Source organism: Mobula birostris, chromosome 6 (genome assembly GCF_030028105.1).
Source record: "Mobula birostris isolate sMobBir1 chromosome 6, sMobBir1.hap1, whole genome shotgun sequence".
NCBI lineage: Eukaryota > Metazoa > Chordata > Chondrichthyes > Myliobatiformes > Myliobatidae > Mobula > Mobula birostris.
In genome coordinates, this window is record NC_092375.1 from 164559386 (window position 1) to 164574698 (window position 15313).

Genomic DNA, 15313 nt, shown 5'->3' on the forward strand with positions numbered 1-15313 from the left:
GGATTGCCCTCTTTAATACACAATCTTCACTGCATTTGCTAATAAAGTCCATGATAGTAGTGACGTATTCATCCAGGCTGGCAGCTGAGTCTGTGAACGTGGACCAGTCTACTGACTCAAAGCATAGAAGTCCATGAATTTCCTCAAGTCAGCTTTCTGTACTGGATCCTTCCATTTCAGCTTTAGTTCGTATGCAAAGAGTAGAAACACAGGCTAGTGGTCTAATTTACCAAAGTTGGTGGGGAGGGGAATGGATTGGTAGGAGTCTTTGATCATTGTATAGCAGTGGTCAAGTGTGTCTGGGCCTCTAGTGAAACATTCTGATAGTATTTTGATAACACACTCTGCATTTGGTCTGGTTGAAGACATTGCGAATTATAGAAAGTACTTCTGGTTAGGGTATCTTAAGCTACACACACAAAATGCTGGAGAAACTCAGCAGATCAGGCAGCATCTATGGAAATAAATAGATATTCAATGTTTCTGTTCCCAAGATTAGGCTTTCCATTCCACGACATCAGAGATGTCCACTTTCTTTAAAGAACATGGATTCCCTCCTTCCCTCCCTCCACCATTGATACTGTCCTCACCCACATCTCTTGTATATACACTCTCAACCCACCTTCCCACTACCTTCATAATGATAGAGTTCCTCCTGTCCTTACCTATTACGCCATCAGGCTCCGCATCCAAAACACTATCTTCTGCAACCCGCAATCTCCAAAGGGATCCTACCACTAAGATATATCTTTACCTTCCCACCTCCCCCCTCCCTCCCCCACTTTCTGCAGGGATCGCTCCCTCCACAATTCTCTTGTCCATTCATTACACCCGACACTTATCTCGGCAAGCAGCCTAAGCACTATACCTGCCCATATACCACCTCCTTCACCTCCATTCAGGACTCCAAACAGTCCTTCCAGGTGAGGCAACAGTTCACCTGCAGATCTGCTGGGGTTGTCTATTGTGTCTGGTGCTCCCGATGCGGCTTCCTCTAAATTGGTGACCGAACATTTTAATTCTGTTCTGGTTCCCATTCCCATTCTGACATGTCAGTCCATGGCCTTCTCTTGTGCCAAGATGAGGGCACCCTTAGTTTGGGCAAGCAACGTCTTATATTCCGTCTGTGTACCTTCCAGCCTGATGGCATGAATATCGATTTCTTCTTCCAGTAAGCAAACCCCCTCTCCCCTTCCTTTATTCCCCACTGTGACCTTTTACTTCTTCTGACCTGCCTAGTACTTCTCTCGGGTCCCCTCCTCCTTCATTCTCCTCTCCTATCAGATTCCTTCTTCTCACAACACACTGGAGGAGCTCAGCAGGTCGGGCAGGATCAGTGGAAAAGATCGGTCGACGTTTTGGGCCGGAACCCTTCATCAGGACCGCAGAGATTCCTTCTTCTCCAACCCTTGATCTTTCCCATCCACTTGGCTTCACCTATCACCTCCCAGCTAGCCTCTTTCTTCTTACCCCTTCCTTATCAGTACGGAGGAGGGGTCACGGCCCAAAACATCGACTATCTATTCATGTCCGTAGCTGCTGCCTGACCTGCTGAGATCCAACAGCATTTTGTGTGTGTTGCTTTGGATTTCTAGCATCTGCTGGCTTTCTCATGTTCTGGATCAAAGCTATTGACCACTGAATATAGTTTGTTGAGTGCAGATTTCATGGTAGTCCAAGGTGACCAGGGTTTGAAGGCAACAGCATTCAATAACTTTGGAAAGGAAATCGGTGTTGTATGTTGGATGGTAGCTTGACGTGCTGAGAGCGGAATTTTTGAGTGAGGAATAAAAAGGAAATCTTTAAGAGCTAGTTAGGGAGATAGAACTATTTACATTATCAGTCATCTGAAAAGATCATTACAGCAGAAAATAGTTAAGTTGTGCATCAAAAATCAGTTGTTTTAAATAATAGTATTCCTGTAGATTCCTTCTAGCTGTAGTCTTATTCCTGATGCTGCAGTGATAGTAAGCAATCTAATCTTACTATGTTTTTGTTTTGTAGATACTGCTTTGCAGAATTTACAGGAAAAGGGTCAAGGTCTTTTAGACCAAATGACTTCCCAAGCTCCTTGGACATTTGGGAAAGATGTTTCCATTGAAAATAAAGATAATATAGAACATATTCAAGGCCTAATGGAAGATATGCAGCTTCGAAAGCAAAGGTATAATTTAACAGTTCAATATGCAGATTATAATGTCCCTCTATGTTGGGTGGGAACAAAATAATGCTTAAGAAATATTAACTTATGTAATGGTCAGGTTTTATAGAGATGTATTGACATAACCCAATAACTGACTGCATTTGTTGGATTTCCGTCTAAATGTTTCAGATCTGAAGTTGAATTAGCTGCAAAAATAGCTTTGTAATTATGCTGCAGCTTGGGACAATTCATAGAAACATAGAAAACCTGCAGCACAATACAGGCCCTTCAACGCATAAAGCTGTGCCGAACACGTCCTTACCTTAAAACTACCGAGGCTTACCCACAGCCCTCTATTTTTCTAAGCTCCATGTATCCACCCAGGAGTCTCTTAAAAGACCCTATCGTTTCCACCTTCACTGCCACTGCCAGCAGCCCATTCCACACACTCACCACCCTCTGCGTTAAAAAAAAACACTTACCCCTGACATCTCCTTTGTACCTACTTCCAAGCACCTTAAAACTATGCCCTCTCGTGCTAGCCATTACAGCCTTGGGAAAAAACCTCTGACTATTCACACGATCAATGCCTCTCATTATCTTGTACACCTCTATCAGGTCACCTCTCATCCTCTGTCGCTCCAAGGAGAAAAGGCCGAGTTCACTCAACCTATTCTCATAAGGCATGCTCCCCAATCCAGGCAACATCCTTGTTAATCTCCTCTGCACCCTTTCTATGGTTTTCACGTCCTTCCTGTAGTCAGACGACCAGAACTGAGCACAGTACTCCAAGTGTGTACTGACCAGGGTCCTATATAGCTGCAACATTACCTCTTGGCTTCTAAACTCATTCCCATGGTCGATGATGGCCAATGCTCCGTATGCCTTCTTAACCACAGAGTCAACCTGCGTAGCAGCTTTGAGTGTCCTATGGACTCGGACCCCAAGATCCCTCTGATCCTTCACACTGCCATCATACTTGAGCTACCAAATGAACCACCTCACACTTGTCTGGGTTGAACTCCATCTGCCACTTCTCAGCCCAGTTTTGCATCCTACCAATGTCCCGCTGGAACCTCTGACAGCCCTCCACACTAACCACAACACCCCCAAGCTTTATGTTTACTAACCCATCCCTCCATTTCCTCCAGGTCATTTATAAAAATTACAAAGAGTAGAGGTCCCAGAACAGATCCCTGAGGCACACCACTGGTCGCCAGTCTCCATGCAGAATAGGACCCGTCTACAACCACTCTTTGCCTTCTGTGAGCAAGCCAGTTCTGGATCCACAAAGTAATGTGCCCTTGGATCCCATGCCTCCTTACTTTCTCAATAAGCCTTGTATGGCGTACCTTACCAAATGCCTTGCTAAAATCCATATACACTACATCGACGGCTCTACCTTCATCAATGTGTTTAGTCACATCCTCAAAAAAAAGTCAGTCAGGCTCGTAAGGCACGACCTGCCTTTGATAAAGCATGCTGACTATTCCTAATCATATTATGCCTCTCCAAATGTTCATAAATCCTGCCTCTCAGGATCTTCTCCATCAACTTACCAACCACTGAAGTAAGACTCACTGGTCTATAATTTCCTGGGCTACCCTTACTCTCTTGAATAAGGGAACAACATCCGTAACCTTTCAATCCTCCGGAACCTCTCCCGTCCTCATTGATGATGCAGCAATTGTCGCCAGAGGTTCAGCAATCTCCTCCTATGCTTCCCACAGTAGCCTGGGGTACATTCCGCCCAGTCCCAGTGACTTATCCAACTTGATGCTTTCCAAGAGCTCCAGCACATCCTCTTCCTTAATATCTACATGCTCAATCTTTTCAGCTTGCTGCAAGTCATCCCTACAATTATCAAGATCCCTTTCCGTAATGAATACTGAAGCAAAGTATTCATTAAGTACCTCTGCCATCTCCTCTGGTTCCACACACACTTTTCCACTGTCACACTTAATTGGTCCTATTCTCTCATGTCTTATCCTCTTGCTCTTCACATACTTGTAGAATGCCTTGGGGTTTTCCTTAATCCTGTCCACCAAAGCCTTCTCATGGCCCCTTCTGTCTCTCCTAATTTCATTCTTAAGCTCCTTCCTGCCAGCCTTATAATCTTCTAGATCTCTATCCTTACCTAATTTTTTGAACCTTTTATAAGCTCTTCTTTTCTTCTTGACTAGATTTACAACAACCTTTGTACACCACGGTTCCTGTACCATATGATCCTTTCCCTGTCTGATTGGAACGTATCTATGCAGAACCCCATGCAAATATGCTCTGAACATTTGCCACATTTCTTCCGTACGTTTCCCTGCGAACATCTGTTTCCAATTCGTAACATCCCAGTGTGCAGTTGCTATGAGTCCCCAGTGGTTCTGATGACATTAACTCTTTCTTTTCCACAGGTACTGCCTGGTTTGCTGTTTCCAGCAATTTTGGCTTTTATATCACGTTCTGTAAAATGTACAGTATAATTGGAGCTGCATGTTTATATTGGAATAGCATTGAATATTGCTGATAAATTACACGTGCTGTAATGTTACTATTTCAAGTTAAATCTACTAAAATTGAAGCTGTTCAGGAAACTTATCAGTTAAATTCCATTAAAATGAAATTGGAGTTTATTAACTGGTCAAAATATAAGAGAATAACTGCTTTATATGGTTAATGGCTTTTTGTTATATGGTTAATGGCTTCTGTTAGAAACATTGAAAACCTACAGCACAATACAGGCCGTTCGGCCCACAAAGTTGTGCCGAACTTGTGCCGAAATTACTAGGCTTACCTATAGCCCTTCATATTTTTCTAAGCTCTATTCTTCTGAAATTTATAGATGTGAAGATATGGTGGATGTACGGAGACTAAAAATGCTTCAGATGGTACAGCTTTTCAAATGTGAAGAGGATGCTGCACAGGTAAGACATTGAACTTGAGGTGATAGGTAAATTTACTGACTATCAAAATTGATTTTAGTTGATAATACCACATTACCCAGATGAGTTGTAAATTGTTTCTTTTATCTGCTCTTTGAAAAGGCTGTTGAATGGTTAAGTGAGCTTTTGGAAGCCCTTCTGAAGACACATGTTAGACTGGGAGACGATGCACAGGAAGCCAAAGTTCTCTTGGAAAAACATCGTAAATTTGTTGACGTTGCTCAGGTATATTTGATACACAAATTATTTTAGCTACTTTATATTCAAATAGGAAACAAACAAGATTACCTGAATACAGCACTGGCGATAATTAGCTGGTCAATAATAGAGCTATGAACACCAGAAAAACAACTTTCATTTATATAGTGACTTTATCGTAGAGAAAGCTCCCAAGGCACTTCATTGAGGCTTAAGAAAATCATGGACACCATTAAAGGAGGAGGTATTAGAAGGGGTGATGAAGAGGTGGGTTTTGAAAATTTTCTTCCTCCATTTTTCTAACTCTGCATTGTACGCCTGGACTTATCATTCTGGAATCCCATTACCAAATCTCACCATTTTTTTCAACTCCCTTCTTTTAAGATCCTCTTTAAGGCCAATTTCTTTGAGCAAACATTTGATCGCAGCTTCAAATTTCCCCATTTCTTACTTCTGTGTCTTTGAAGTACCTTGGAATACTTTTTAATGTTAGATGCATTGTAAAGGATTTGTGGTTGGTTCTCACTACAGGCACTGCACTATTTTGAAATTTTTTTTGTCTATCCAACTCTTGCTAAAAGAGTGAAATATTCTTCTGGTCATATTTTCTGATATTGCATTGTTTGTTTAGAATTACAAGGTAATTACCCACCTTTGTCTCGTGGTTGTGGAGCAATTAATTTGCTCTACATTATATAAAAGTGTATATTAATTAATAGGGTCATGCCTTTTGATTCATTTCTATTTTATTGTATACAGTGAAGAATCAACTCCACAATATGTTACCTGTATTGCACTATTAAGCCTTGATTAAGGACAATATGATGTGCTCAGGGTTTCTTAATGCCCTAGGTTCTGTTCATTGTTGCCTACTGTAAAACATGCTCTTGATACATTTCTTTGAATACTATTTGAAAACTCCTGTTTTTTTTTGGTAACTTCTACTTGAAATCTCTTAAATTTTGCCTGTTTGCTTTGGTTACAGGAAATTTGGTTATAATTGTAATAAATATTTTTTAAAAAAGCAAACATAAAAAGGCAGTAGAAGGGGGAAAAATAAGTTAAAATATTACAATCTCAACTAGGAACTGCAAGACAAAGGCATTTTTAATACAACTGAACAATGCAAAGAGGTCAAGGAGAGAATATCAATGAAATAAAAAGTGCACATGTAGGACACTGTCAATCAGAACCATTAAGTGTCTGCTGCAGTATAAAGTGAAAACTAAGAACTGAGTTTCAATAAAAATTAACATAAGTGTTTCTTTTAAATGGGTGAAAATACATTGGATGTGTATAGAAATCATCCCTTGAGTTATACGGAATAAGGAGTAGGGTGAAAAAAGAAGTGATGTTGATTACTTCGATACTCTTGCCAATTTAGCATACTTGAATTATTCTGTGAAGTCTTGTAAGCTAATGATTTCTAAATAGCTTAAGTGTGATCACTTCAAAACTTACCTGTTCCTGTTTTTAATGCTAATTTTATAAAATAAGTTAATATCAATTGTACCTTAAGTAACATACTGTTTTCTATCTTATTTAATGATACACTATACAGAGCACCTATGATTATGGAAGGCAGTTGCTGCAGGCTACAGTGGTGCTCTGCCAATCTCTACGATGTACCACAAGGTCCTCAGGAGAGACGCTACCAAGACTGAATAGAGTCTGGAAACAGTTCACAGTAACATCTGAGGAACGGATTCACAGACTGAATTTGGGTTACGCATTCAACTTAGCTGCTGAAAAGGCTTGTGTCTTATTTAATTTTTTATCTTGGGTATCTGAATGCACAATATGAATTCTATTTTTCTCATCCTAGCTTAATGACTGCCATAATCATTTAGGAGCATTTATGAGCTTAGCCAATGATTATTAACAGAGTGCTTATCTGAGTGGGCTTTATATCTGAGGCTGATTCTGTGTGATTAGAATTTCTTTTCTTGTTTTGACCTCAGCAAATGAGGTCTGTTGTATTTCCAAGCTATTGTGATGTTAAGACTGAAATTGGCTAATTAGCAACTGCTTGAGGAAATTTCTGCTTTACAAGAATTGGTGTTGTTATCATGCACAATCACTGACTATTCAAATTTATGCTGTGTGGAAAAGAAGTTGCAGTATTTGAGCTTTTAAGAAAGTGTTTTATTTCCAAGTGTTTGTGAAATTTTTTGAAGTTCTTTATTCAGGTAATGCTGGTCCAATCCCATTGCTCCAGTTTCAATCATTTGCTGAAGCAGACAAAGCTAAGGCTACGTCCCACTACGCCAGATAATTTTGAAAACAAAGCTTCTTCTCTTCGTTTTGACTCTCTGTCTACACTAAAACGGTGTTTTCATCCCCCGAAAATGGAGGTTTTCAGAAATGGTCTCCAGAGTGAATAAATCTGAAAACGCCTATTATCCGTTGCAGTGTGTACGGGGTAACTGGAGCTTTTTAAAACTGCTGTCATGACGTGCCGGAACAGATGGCGGCAGTGCGGCATTTCATTGTTTTCTTCTTATAATTATTATTACTACTTTATTGTCGCCAAACAATTGATACTAGAGCGTACAGTCATCACAGCGATATTTGATTCTGCGCTTCGCAGAACCTAACTATTTCAGAACAGACGGCAACGAGACTGAAGCCAGAAGAGTTAGAAATGTACTCACCAAATACTTTGACCCATAGCTTACTGAATAAATAAGTATACTCACATTGCCGTTTTCTGTCCTGCTTGTATGAAGGTGGTTTACCTATTTATGCAAGTACTTCTCTGACAATAGATGTGTAACAGCCTAATGTAACATTGTATGGAAATACAAGATAACACTGATGCAGACATGTCTTATACATTTAACAAGGTGCTTTATTAATGCAACAGAGTTGGTCAGTTTTTCAGTGTTCGTCGTCAGCCGGGTCATACTGTCCGTGAACTCCCTGTCGGTTGCCTCCATACGCTCAAGTATTTGTTTTTTTTTAGTTTTAGCGAGAGCCAAGAGCAATTTCTTTTAAGTTTTCTACTCTGTAACTGGACAAACGCGCACTAAGTATACTGTTTCCTCTTGGCTTGTTTTCTGTGTGTCCTGCACGTGCCTAGTAGAGCAGCGGTCCCCAACCACCGGGCCGCAAAGCATGTGCTACCGGGCCACAAGGAAACAATATGATTTGGCGATAGAAGTCAGCTGCACCTTTCCTCATTCCCTGTCACGCCCACTGTTGAGCCATTACGCACGCGAGGTCATTGCCCGCGCGTCATTTATGTCAGTGCGGGAAGAAGATCATGAACTTGCAAATGACGGCAGGATGAAAAGTATGTTTGACATAACATCTCTGCCGGTATTCTGGATCAAAGTCAAGGCAAAATATTCTGAGATAGCCACAAAAGCACTGAAAACGTTGCTTCCATTTCCAACATATCTCTGCAATGAATGCTACGAAAACTAAATTGCGGAATAGACTGGACATAAGGAACCCCCTTTGAGTATCGCTGTCTCCCATCACCCCTTGGATAGGACCGTCTTGTTGCAGGGAAACAAGCCCAGGGCTCCCACTGATTCAGCGATATTGGTGCGTTGCAATGATTTTATATGTTCAAACGGGGAAAATGTGTGCTGTGTGTTTAATATCCAAACGTTACTTAAAATGTTATGATACTATTGACTTACTTATATAACCATATAACAATTACAGCAGGGAAACAGGCCATATCGGCCCTTCTAGTCCATGCTGAACGCTACTCTCACCTAGCCCCGCCGACCTGCACTCAGCCCATAACCCTCCATTCCTTTCCTGTCCAAATACCTATCCAATTTTTCTTTAAATGATAATGTCAAACCTGCCTCTACCACCTCTACTGGAGTTCGTTCAACACTTACTTCAAGCTCCCCTGATAATTGACTTATCACTGTATTCATGCGAGGAAAATATGTGCTGTGTGTTTAATATTAAATTCGTTAGATAAACCCTTTTAGAAATGAAATTGAGTTTATTAGCCACTTATCACCGACATTCCGGTCATGATTCACCCCCCCCCCCCGAACAGAATCGCCAAAAAGGATTTGCGAGGGAAAAAATCGGCAGGTCACGACGTGTATGCGCACTGGTGCCCGTGCGAGGCTTCATGGTCATTGTAGTCTTTCTCTGGGTCATTGTAGTCTTTCTCTGGGTAAATACAACGTATTTGACTGCTACTCTTGTCCGTTGGCAACCCTCCCCTCCCCCCCCGGGTGGGCCGGTCCGCAGTGCAAAAAAGGTTGGGGACCCCTGCAATAGAGGAGATTCGCCCAAATATCCGTATTAGTGTGGACAGAGATATTTTGAAAAACGCTTAGTGTGTACGCCTGTTTATACTTGAAACCGGCATTTTTAAAATTATCCGGCGTAGTATGGACGTAGCCTAAGTGTAGTTTCTTCATTACATTTCTGTGAATGGAGTCTGTTAAATGACTGTTTGCTGTTGTTATCAGCTTCCATTAGTCCTTTCAAAGAGAATCAGCAATCTTTAGGGAATGGAAAGATGAGAAGCACATTTCTAATTTGCCTCATAAATACCCACTCCACTTGGGCAGAGAAAAGAAAATTTGACATTTTTCCAATGTGTCAGCTAATTTTTTTACAATGTGTCCAATGTAAATGAAATTTCTACACTACTTTCAACTTCACATTGCTAATTGCTGTTTTTTTTATTTATGTATTCAATTTTGTTTCTACCCAGTGCCATAACAGTGTCCTTGCATATATTGTTGTAACGTATTATATGTTTAATTATATTATGTCTTAGTTGGCTTGATGCTTGAACATTAGCAAGTAGCTGACAAATTGACAAATTCAAACCTGGTGATAGACTATAGCAGTGGTCTATAAATCATGTTGGGGTAGATTATTTTGAGCTCACCAATGCTTTGGGTTTATTTCCAGTGAAATTCTTGTTATTGTAATTTTGCAGCTGTGTAGTTCCTGAGATTCTTGAAGCCCCATTGCTGTAGCCACTCCATAAAGTTGTCTGTGACCAGCAGGCAGTCCTTGGGAGGTACAAACTGATAGACTGCTCTGTCAGAAGGCATTTTCCACAGTTTGTAAATATCTATGATGAACAAGTAGCGTCACTTATCTTTCATATGAAGGTCTATGACCCCCCCCCCAACATTCATGAGATCGCCACGCCTGCCAATCATAACTTGCATGAAGCTGCAAGCAAGGCCAGACAATCAGAGAGATAGAATGAGGATGAGCTGATACACTCTAACATGTCTTTCTCTTAAGGAACTGCCAACTGGTTATGAATATAATCTAGCCCACTACGTTTTTACAGTCAAGGAAACTTGAAAATACCATTTTTTAAGAAGTAGAAAATAAAATATAAAATTTAAATATTTTTCAGCTAACAAAGTCAACTGTATTTAATTATAAATTAGAAGTAATTGCAGTTTTACTCAGAGGACTACTACTTTACTTTGCAATTAACAACTTTTTTTTCCAGATACTGAAGGATAACTCCCAACTGGAAGAACAAACTGAAGCCTGGAAAGAACTTCTCGAAAAATGTGATGAAGTTGAAGCAACTGGAAAAACTTTATTAGATCGACTAACAGTGCCTGTAATTTACCCTGATGGGTAAGATGTTGTTTGTTGCTGTATCGTTCAGTTAAAGTGGTATTTATCATCTGTTGAACACTAAAACCTGTGGAGGACAGGGTAAATGTATTTATTTTTCTGATCAAAGTTTTTTTTTAAAATAAAAGCTGTTTTTAGATGGTGCTTATAATGTTGAAGTTCCAAGGTTCGTTATAGTAAAAGGACGGAAATAGTTTAAATAAACAAATAAATCAATGGTGGGTCATTACGGAAGAGCAGTGAACGTAGAAATTTTGTTAAATTTTTTTAAGCCTGCTAGAGAGCAATTTCTCAAATACAGGACCAAGACAGCTGTTAAATCAGCCAATAATGCTAGGTGGAGGAAATGGAAAAATCGCCAGACTTTAGGAACTAAAGCAAGTTGGAGAGAATAGAAAATATTTTGCAAATATAATGTTGGCAGACCGATGGAGTAACTAAAAGAAGTTATTACAAAAATTGTATTTGTAGTTGGATAACAAGTGCAGTTCATTATATACAATTTAATGTTGAAAGTTTAGAACAGGAAACTTCAAAGGTTCAAAGGTCCAATTTGATGTCAGAGAAATGTATACAATATACATCCTGAAATGCTTTTTCTTCGCAAACATCCATGAAAACAGGGAGGTGCCCCAAAGAAGGAATGACAGTTAAACATGAGAACCCCAAAGTCCCCTCCCAGCACCCCCCCCCCCCCCGTGTGTAAGGGGCACTGAGCAGCAATCCCCCCCACCTCCCCCGGCAAAAAAAAAGCAAGAATCAGTACCGCCATTGAGCACTCAAGCGTGAGCAAAGCAATAACAAAGACACAGACTTGCAGTTACCCCAAAGACATAACAAAGAACTCGCTGGTTTACGATGTTAAAAGTCCATTATGTTGCTTTTTTGGGGGATCTGTGCCTGAAGATTGCAAAAATCCCGGGTCTTCGGACCCACAGCAGTAGATTTTCCAACTATCCCGAAGACACACTGGTCTCCTGCCATGACACCGACCCTTGATCCGCCCGTTTCCAGAGCCCCGAGATCTTAGGCCTCCAAATCTGAGCTGGACCCTCAGGCCTGCTGAACCCTTGGCGTGCTGAACAACGGCCAGTCCTGAAACCCCGAGAACGGGTCCCATTCCAGCAAAGAACCGAAGTCAGTGTGTAGCTCCGGGTCAGGGTCTTCAAAAGAACCCTGAAAGGGAAAAATAAAGATATTAAAGTTGGAAATAGAGCTGCTTTCGAAGATGCAAGCAAAGGAGTCGCCGTTTAGCGCCATCGCATCTGCTGTCAGGATGAGGCTTTTCATTCTAGGACGAGGGAGATGTCTTCCTTTTTTAAAGAAAGGGGCTTCCCTTCCTCCACTATCAACTCTGCTCTTAAACGCATCTCCCCCATTTCATGTACATCTGCTCTCACTCCATCCTCCCGCCACCCCACTAGGAATAGGGTTCCCCTGGTCCTCACCTACCACCCCACCAGCCTCTGGGTCCAACATATTATTCTCCGTAACTTCCGCCACCTCCAATGGGATCCCACCACTAAGCACATCTTTCCCTCCCCCCGTCTCTCTGCATTCTGCAGGGATCGCTCCCTACGCAACTCCCTTGTCCATTCGTCCCCACCATCCCTCCCCACTGATCTCCCTCCTGGCACTTATCCGTGTAAGCGGAACAAGTGCTACACATGCCCTTACACTTCCTCCCTTACCACCATTCAGGGCCCCAAACAATCCTTCCAGGTGGGGCAACACTTCACCTGTGAGTTGACTGGGGTGATATACTGCGTCCGGTGCTCCCAATGTGGCCTTTTATATATTGGCGAGACCCGACGCAGACTGGGAGGCCGCTTTGCTGAACATCTACGCTCTGTCCGCCAGAGAAAGCAGGATCTCCCAGTGGCCACACATTTTAATTCCACATCCCATTCCCATTCTGACATGTCTATCCACGGCCTCCTCTACTGTAAAGATGAAGCCACACTCAGGTTGGAGGAACAACACCTTATATTCCGTCTGGATAGCCTCCAACCTGATGGCATGAACATCGACTTCTCTAACTTCCGCTAAGGCCCCACCTCCCCCTCGTACCCCATCTGTTACTTATTTTTATGCACACATTCTTTCTCTCACTCTCCTTTTTCTCCCTCTGTCCCTCTGAATATACCTCTTGCCCATCCTCTGGGTCCCCCCCCCCGTCTTTCTTCCCAGACCTCCTGTCCCATGATCCTCTCGTATCCCCTTTTGCCTATCACCTGTCCAGCTCTTGGCTCTATCCCTCCCCCTCCTGTCTTCTCCTATCATTTTGGATCTCCCCATCCCCGTCCAACTTTCAAATCCCTTACTCACTCTTCCTTCAGTTAGTCCTGACGAAGGGTCTCGGCCTGAAACGTCGACTGCACCTCTTCCTAGAGATGCTGCCTGGCCTGCTGCGTTCACCAGCAACTTTGATGTGTGTTGCTTGAATTTCCAGCATCTGCAGAATTCCTGTTGTTTGAGTTTTAAGAAGTTTGGTTTATGGAGATTGATACGAAGAATTTTAGAGAAATAATTAAAATAACAAAATAAAATAAATAAAACTTTTGACAGTTTAAATTAGAGATATCTGACTTGCAGAGTGCATACTGTGGAGAATTTGTTGGCACAGTAAAATGTCTAATTCTGCATGTATACCCTATCGTGTCATGGTTCAAGTCCAGGTAACCTTGTTTTGTTACCTTGATATGAACCATAACACAGGGTATAAAATTGGATTAGATATTTGGCCCATCAAGTCATTGCCATTCAATCTCAGCCGTTTTTTTCCAACTCCACTCCCCACTTTATTGTTGTAACCCTGCAATTGATCAATAACTCTTAGTCAATGAAAGATGGAATGGCTGAAATACTTAAGGCATCCTGGTTTCATTCACATTTTATTTTAATGATATTGCTTTATCTAAATTTAAATATAATATTTTAATTTTCCAGAACTGAACAATACTTTGGAAGTCCAAGTGACACGGCCTCTACAGCAGAACATATTCGTGAAAAAATGAGAGTGGTTAGCCAGAAGAAGCCAGAAACTCTAGAACCAGTCTCACATGACAGTTAATGAATCTTTTTTTAATGGTTATTCGGAGTACAGAGTCACCTTTCTAGTGCAACGCTCAGTTATTAAAACTTATTTTACATATTATGCCACCATCTTATACTGGAAGTGGATCCAAATCCAGGTATACATACTAAGAGGATTGATTGTGGACCTTGAAGCAATTTTTGAAAATTAATGTGCACTGTTGTGCATTTGAAAATAAGGCTGATACCCCTGATGCGCATTATATATCTACAATTATGGTACAACTGTATCTGCCATGTCGGGAAACAGTCTCATTCGTGCATATTCTGCAGCTTGCAGTTGACTAAAGGCCATTGTCAGCTTTGACTGTAGAAGCCATATGGATGAATGCTGCAATGATAATAAGATCTGAGAAATACGTAAGAGTGAAATATGAGACATTGCACTGAACTGAATTCTTACTCCTAGAGCTTTACAGTCCTGTCAACTATTACTTTGGTGGTTGGCAAAAAAGCTTAGTGGTGCTATAAAATCTTTTAGAGTGTCCATGCACTAAGCAGTTACCTTTTATGTTCTTAGACAGGTTCTGTGGAACTTTTAGCTTTTAATATACCTGTTAGTAGATGTTGATAAAATGTTTCCCTTGTAATTATGTCTAATTTTTAAATTTTTTCCAAAGTTGCTGCTTTAGTTTGTGCCAATAAGAAATGTACACTTATTGCCTATGATGTATTTCTTCATTTTTTAAACATTTGTTTTGCATATTATACTAATTACATATTAAATGATAATTGTGGATAATGAGCTTTAAAATATAAATAAACAACTGTATTTGTTTTGAAAACCAATTTTAAGCAGGAATTTTGCATTAGGGATTAAGATTCTCATCCTTGCAAAATAAAATCCAACATGTGCACTGTGTATTGCTGATGTCCTTCTCCTTCGTAATAGAAATGGGATTCTATTAATTCAGAAACCTGTATAGTATGAGGAACCTGTATTGCAATGTTCTCAGTTGAGCTGTAAATAGAGAAATGATGTCAAATGTGGATTATACTAAGTATGAGGAAGGACAGCCAATGGAGACTGAACTAGACAAAAAACATTACATGAATCATGATTTCAACACAATGAGAACTAGACAAAAACATTAGATGAATCATGATTTCAACACAATGAGAATATTAATAGGAAACCTGATACAGCTGACGTCTAAGTTTGGGTCAGAGGTCTCTTGCATAATAGAATGAGGATGTGAATGTTGAGGATATCCAGCCAAATGAGTTGAAATCATTAATAGACAAAGTCATACTCTATTTTGATTCCTGTAGCCAGCTTCCAGTTTAGGGAACTGAAAGAAAATTAGTCTTTATCCGACAATTCTAAGTTCTTAAAACATGA

The 15313-nt window shown here is 40.7% G+C and overlaps 1 protein-coding gene across 3 annotated transcripts in view; it reads left to right on the top strand.

The window, feature by feature from the left end:
• The window catches only part of sestd1 (SEC14 and spectrin domains 1), a 137922-nt gene extending 123094 nt beyond the window's left edge, over positions 1 to 14828 (top strand). For all 3 annotated transcript variants that reach the window (XM_072261772.1, XM_072261774.1, XM_072261773.1), the window contains 6 exons: positions 2005 to 2164; positions 4980 to 5061; positions 5182 to 5304; positions 6839 to 7030; positions 10742 to 10875; positions 13825 to 14828. In XM_072261772.1, the coding sequence (XP_072117873.1) occupies positions 2005 to 2164; positions 4980 to 5061; positions 5182 to 5304; positions 6839 to 7030; positions 10742 to 10875; positions 13825 to 13948 (815 nt within the window). In that variant the 3' untranslated portion in view covers positions 13949 to 14828. The remainder of the gene's footprint in view (positions 1 to 2004; positions 2165 to 4979; positions 5062 to 5181; positions 5305 to 6838; positions 7031 to 10741; positions 10876 to 13824) is intronic.
• The last annotated feature ends 485 nt before the right edge of the window (positions 14829 to 15313 follow it).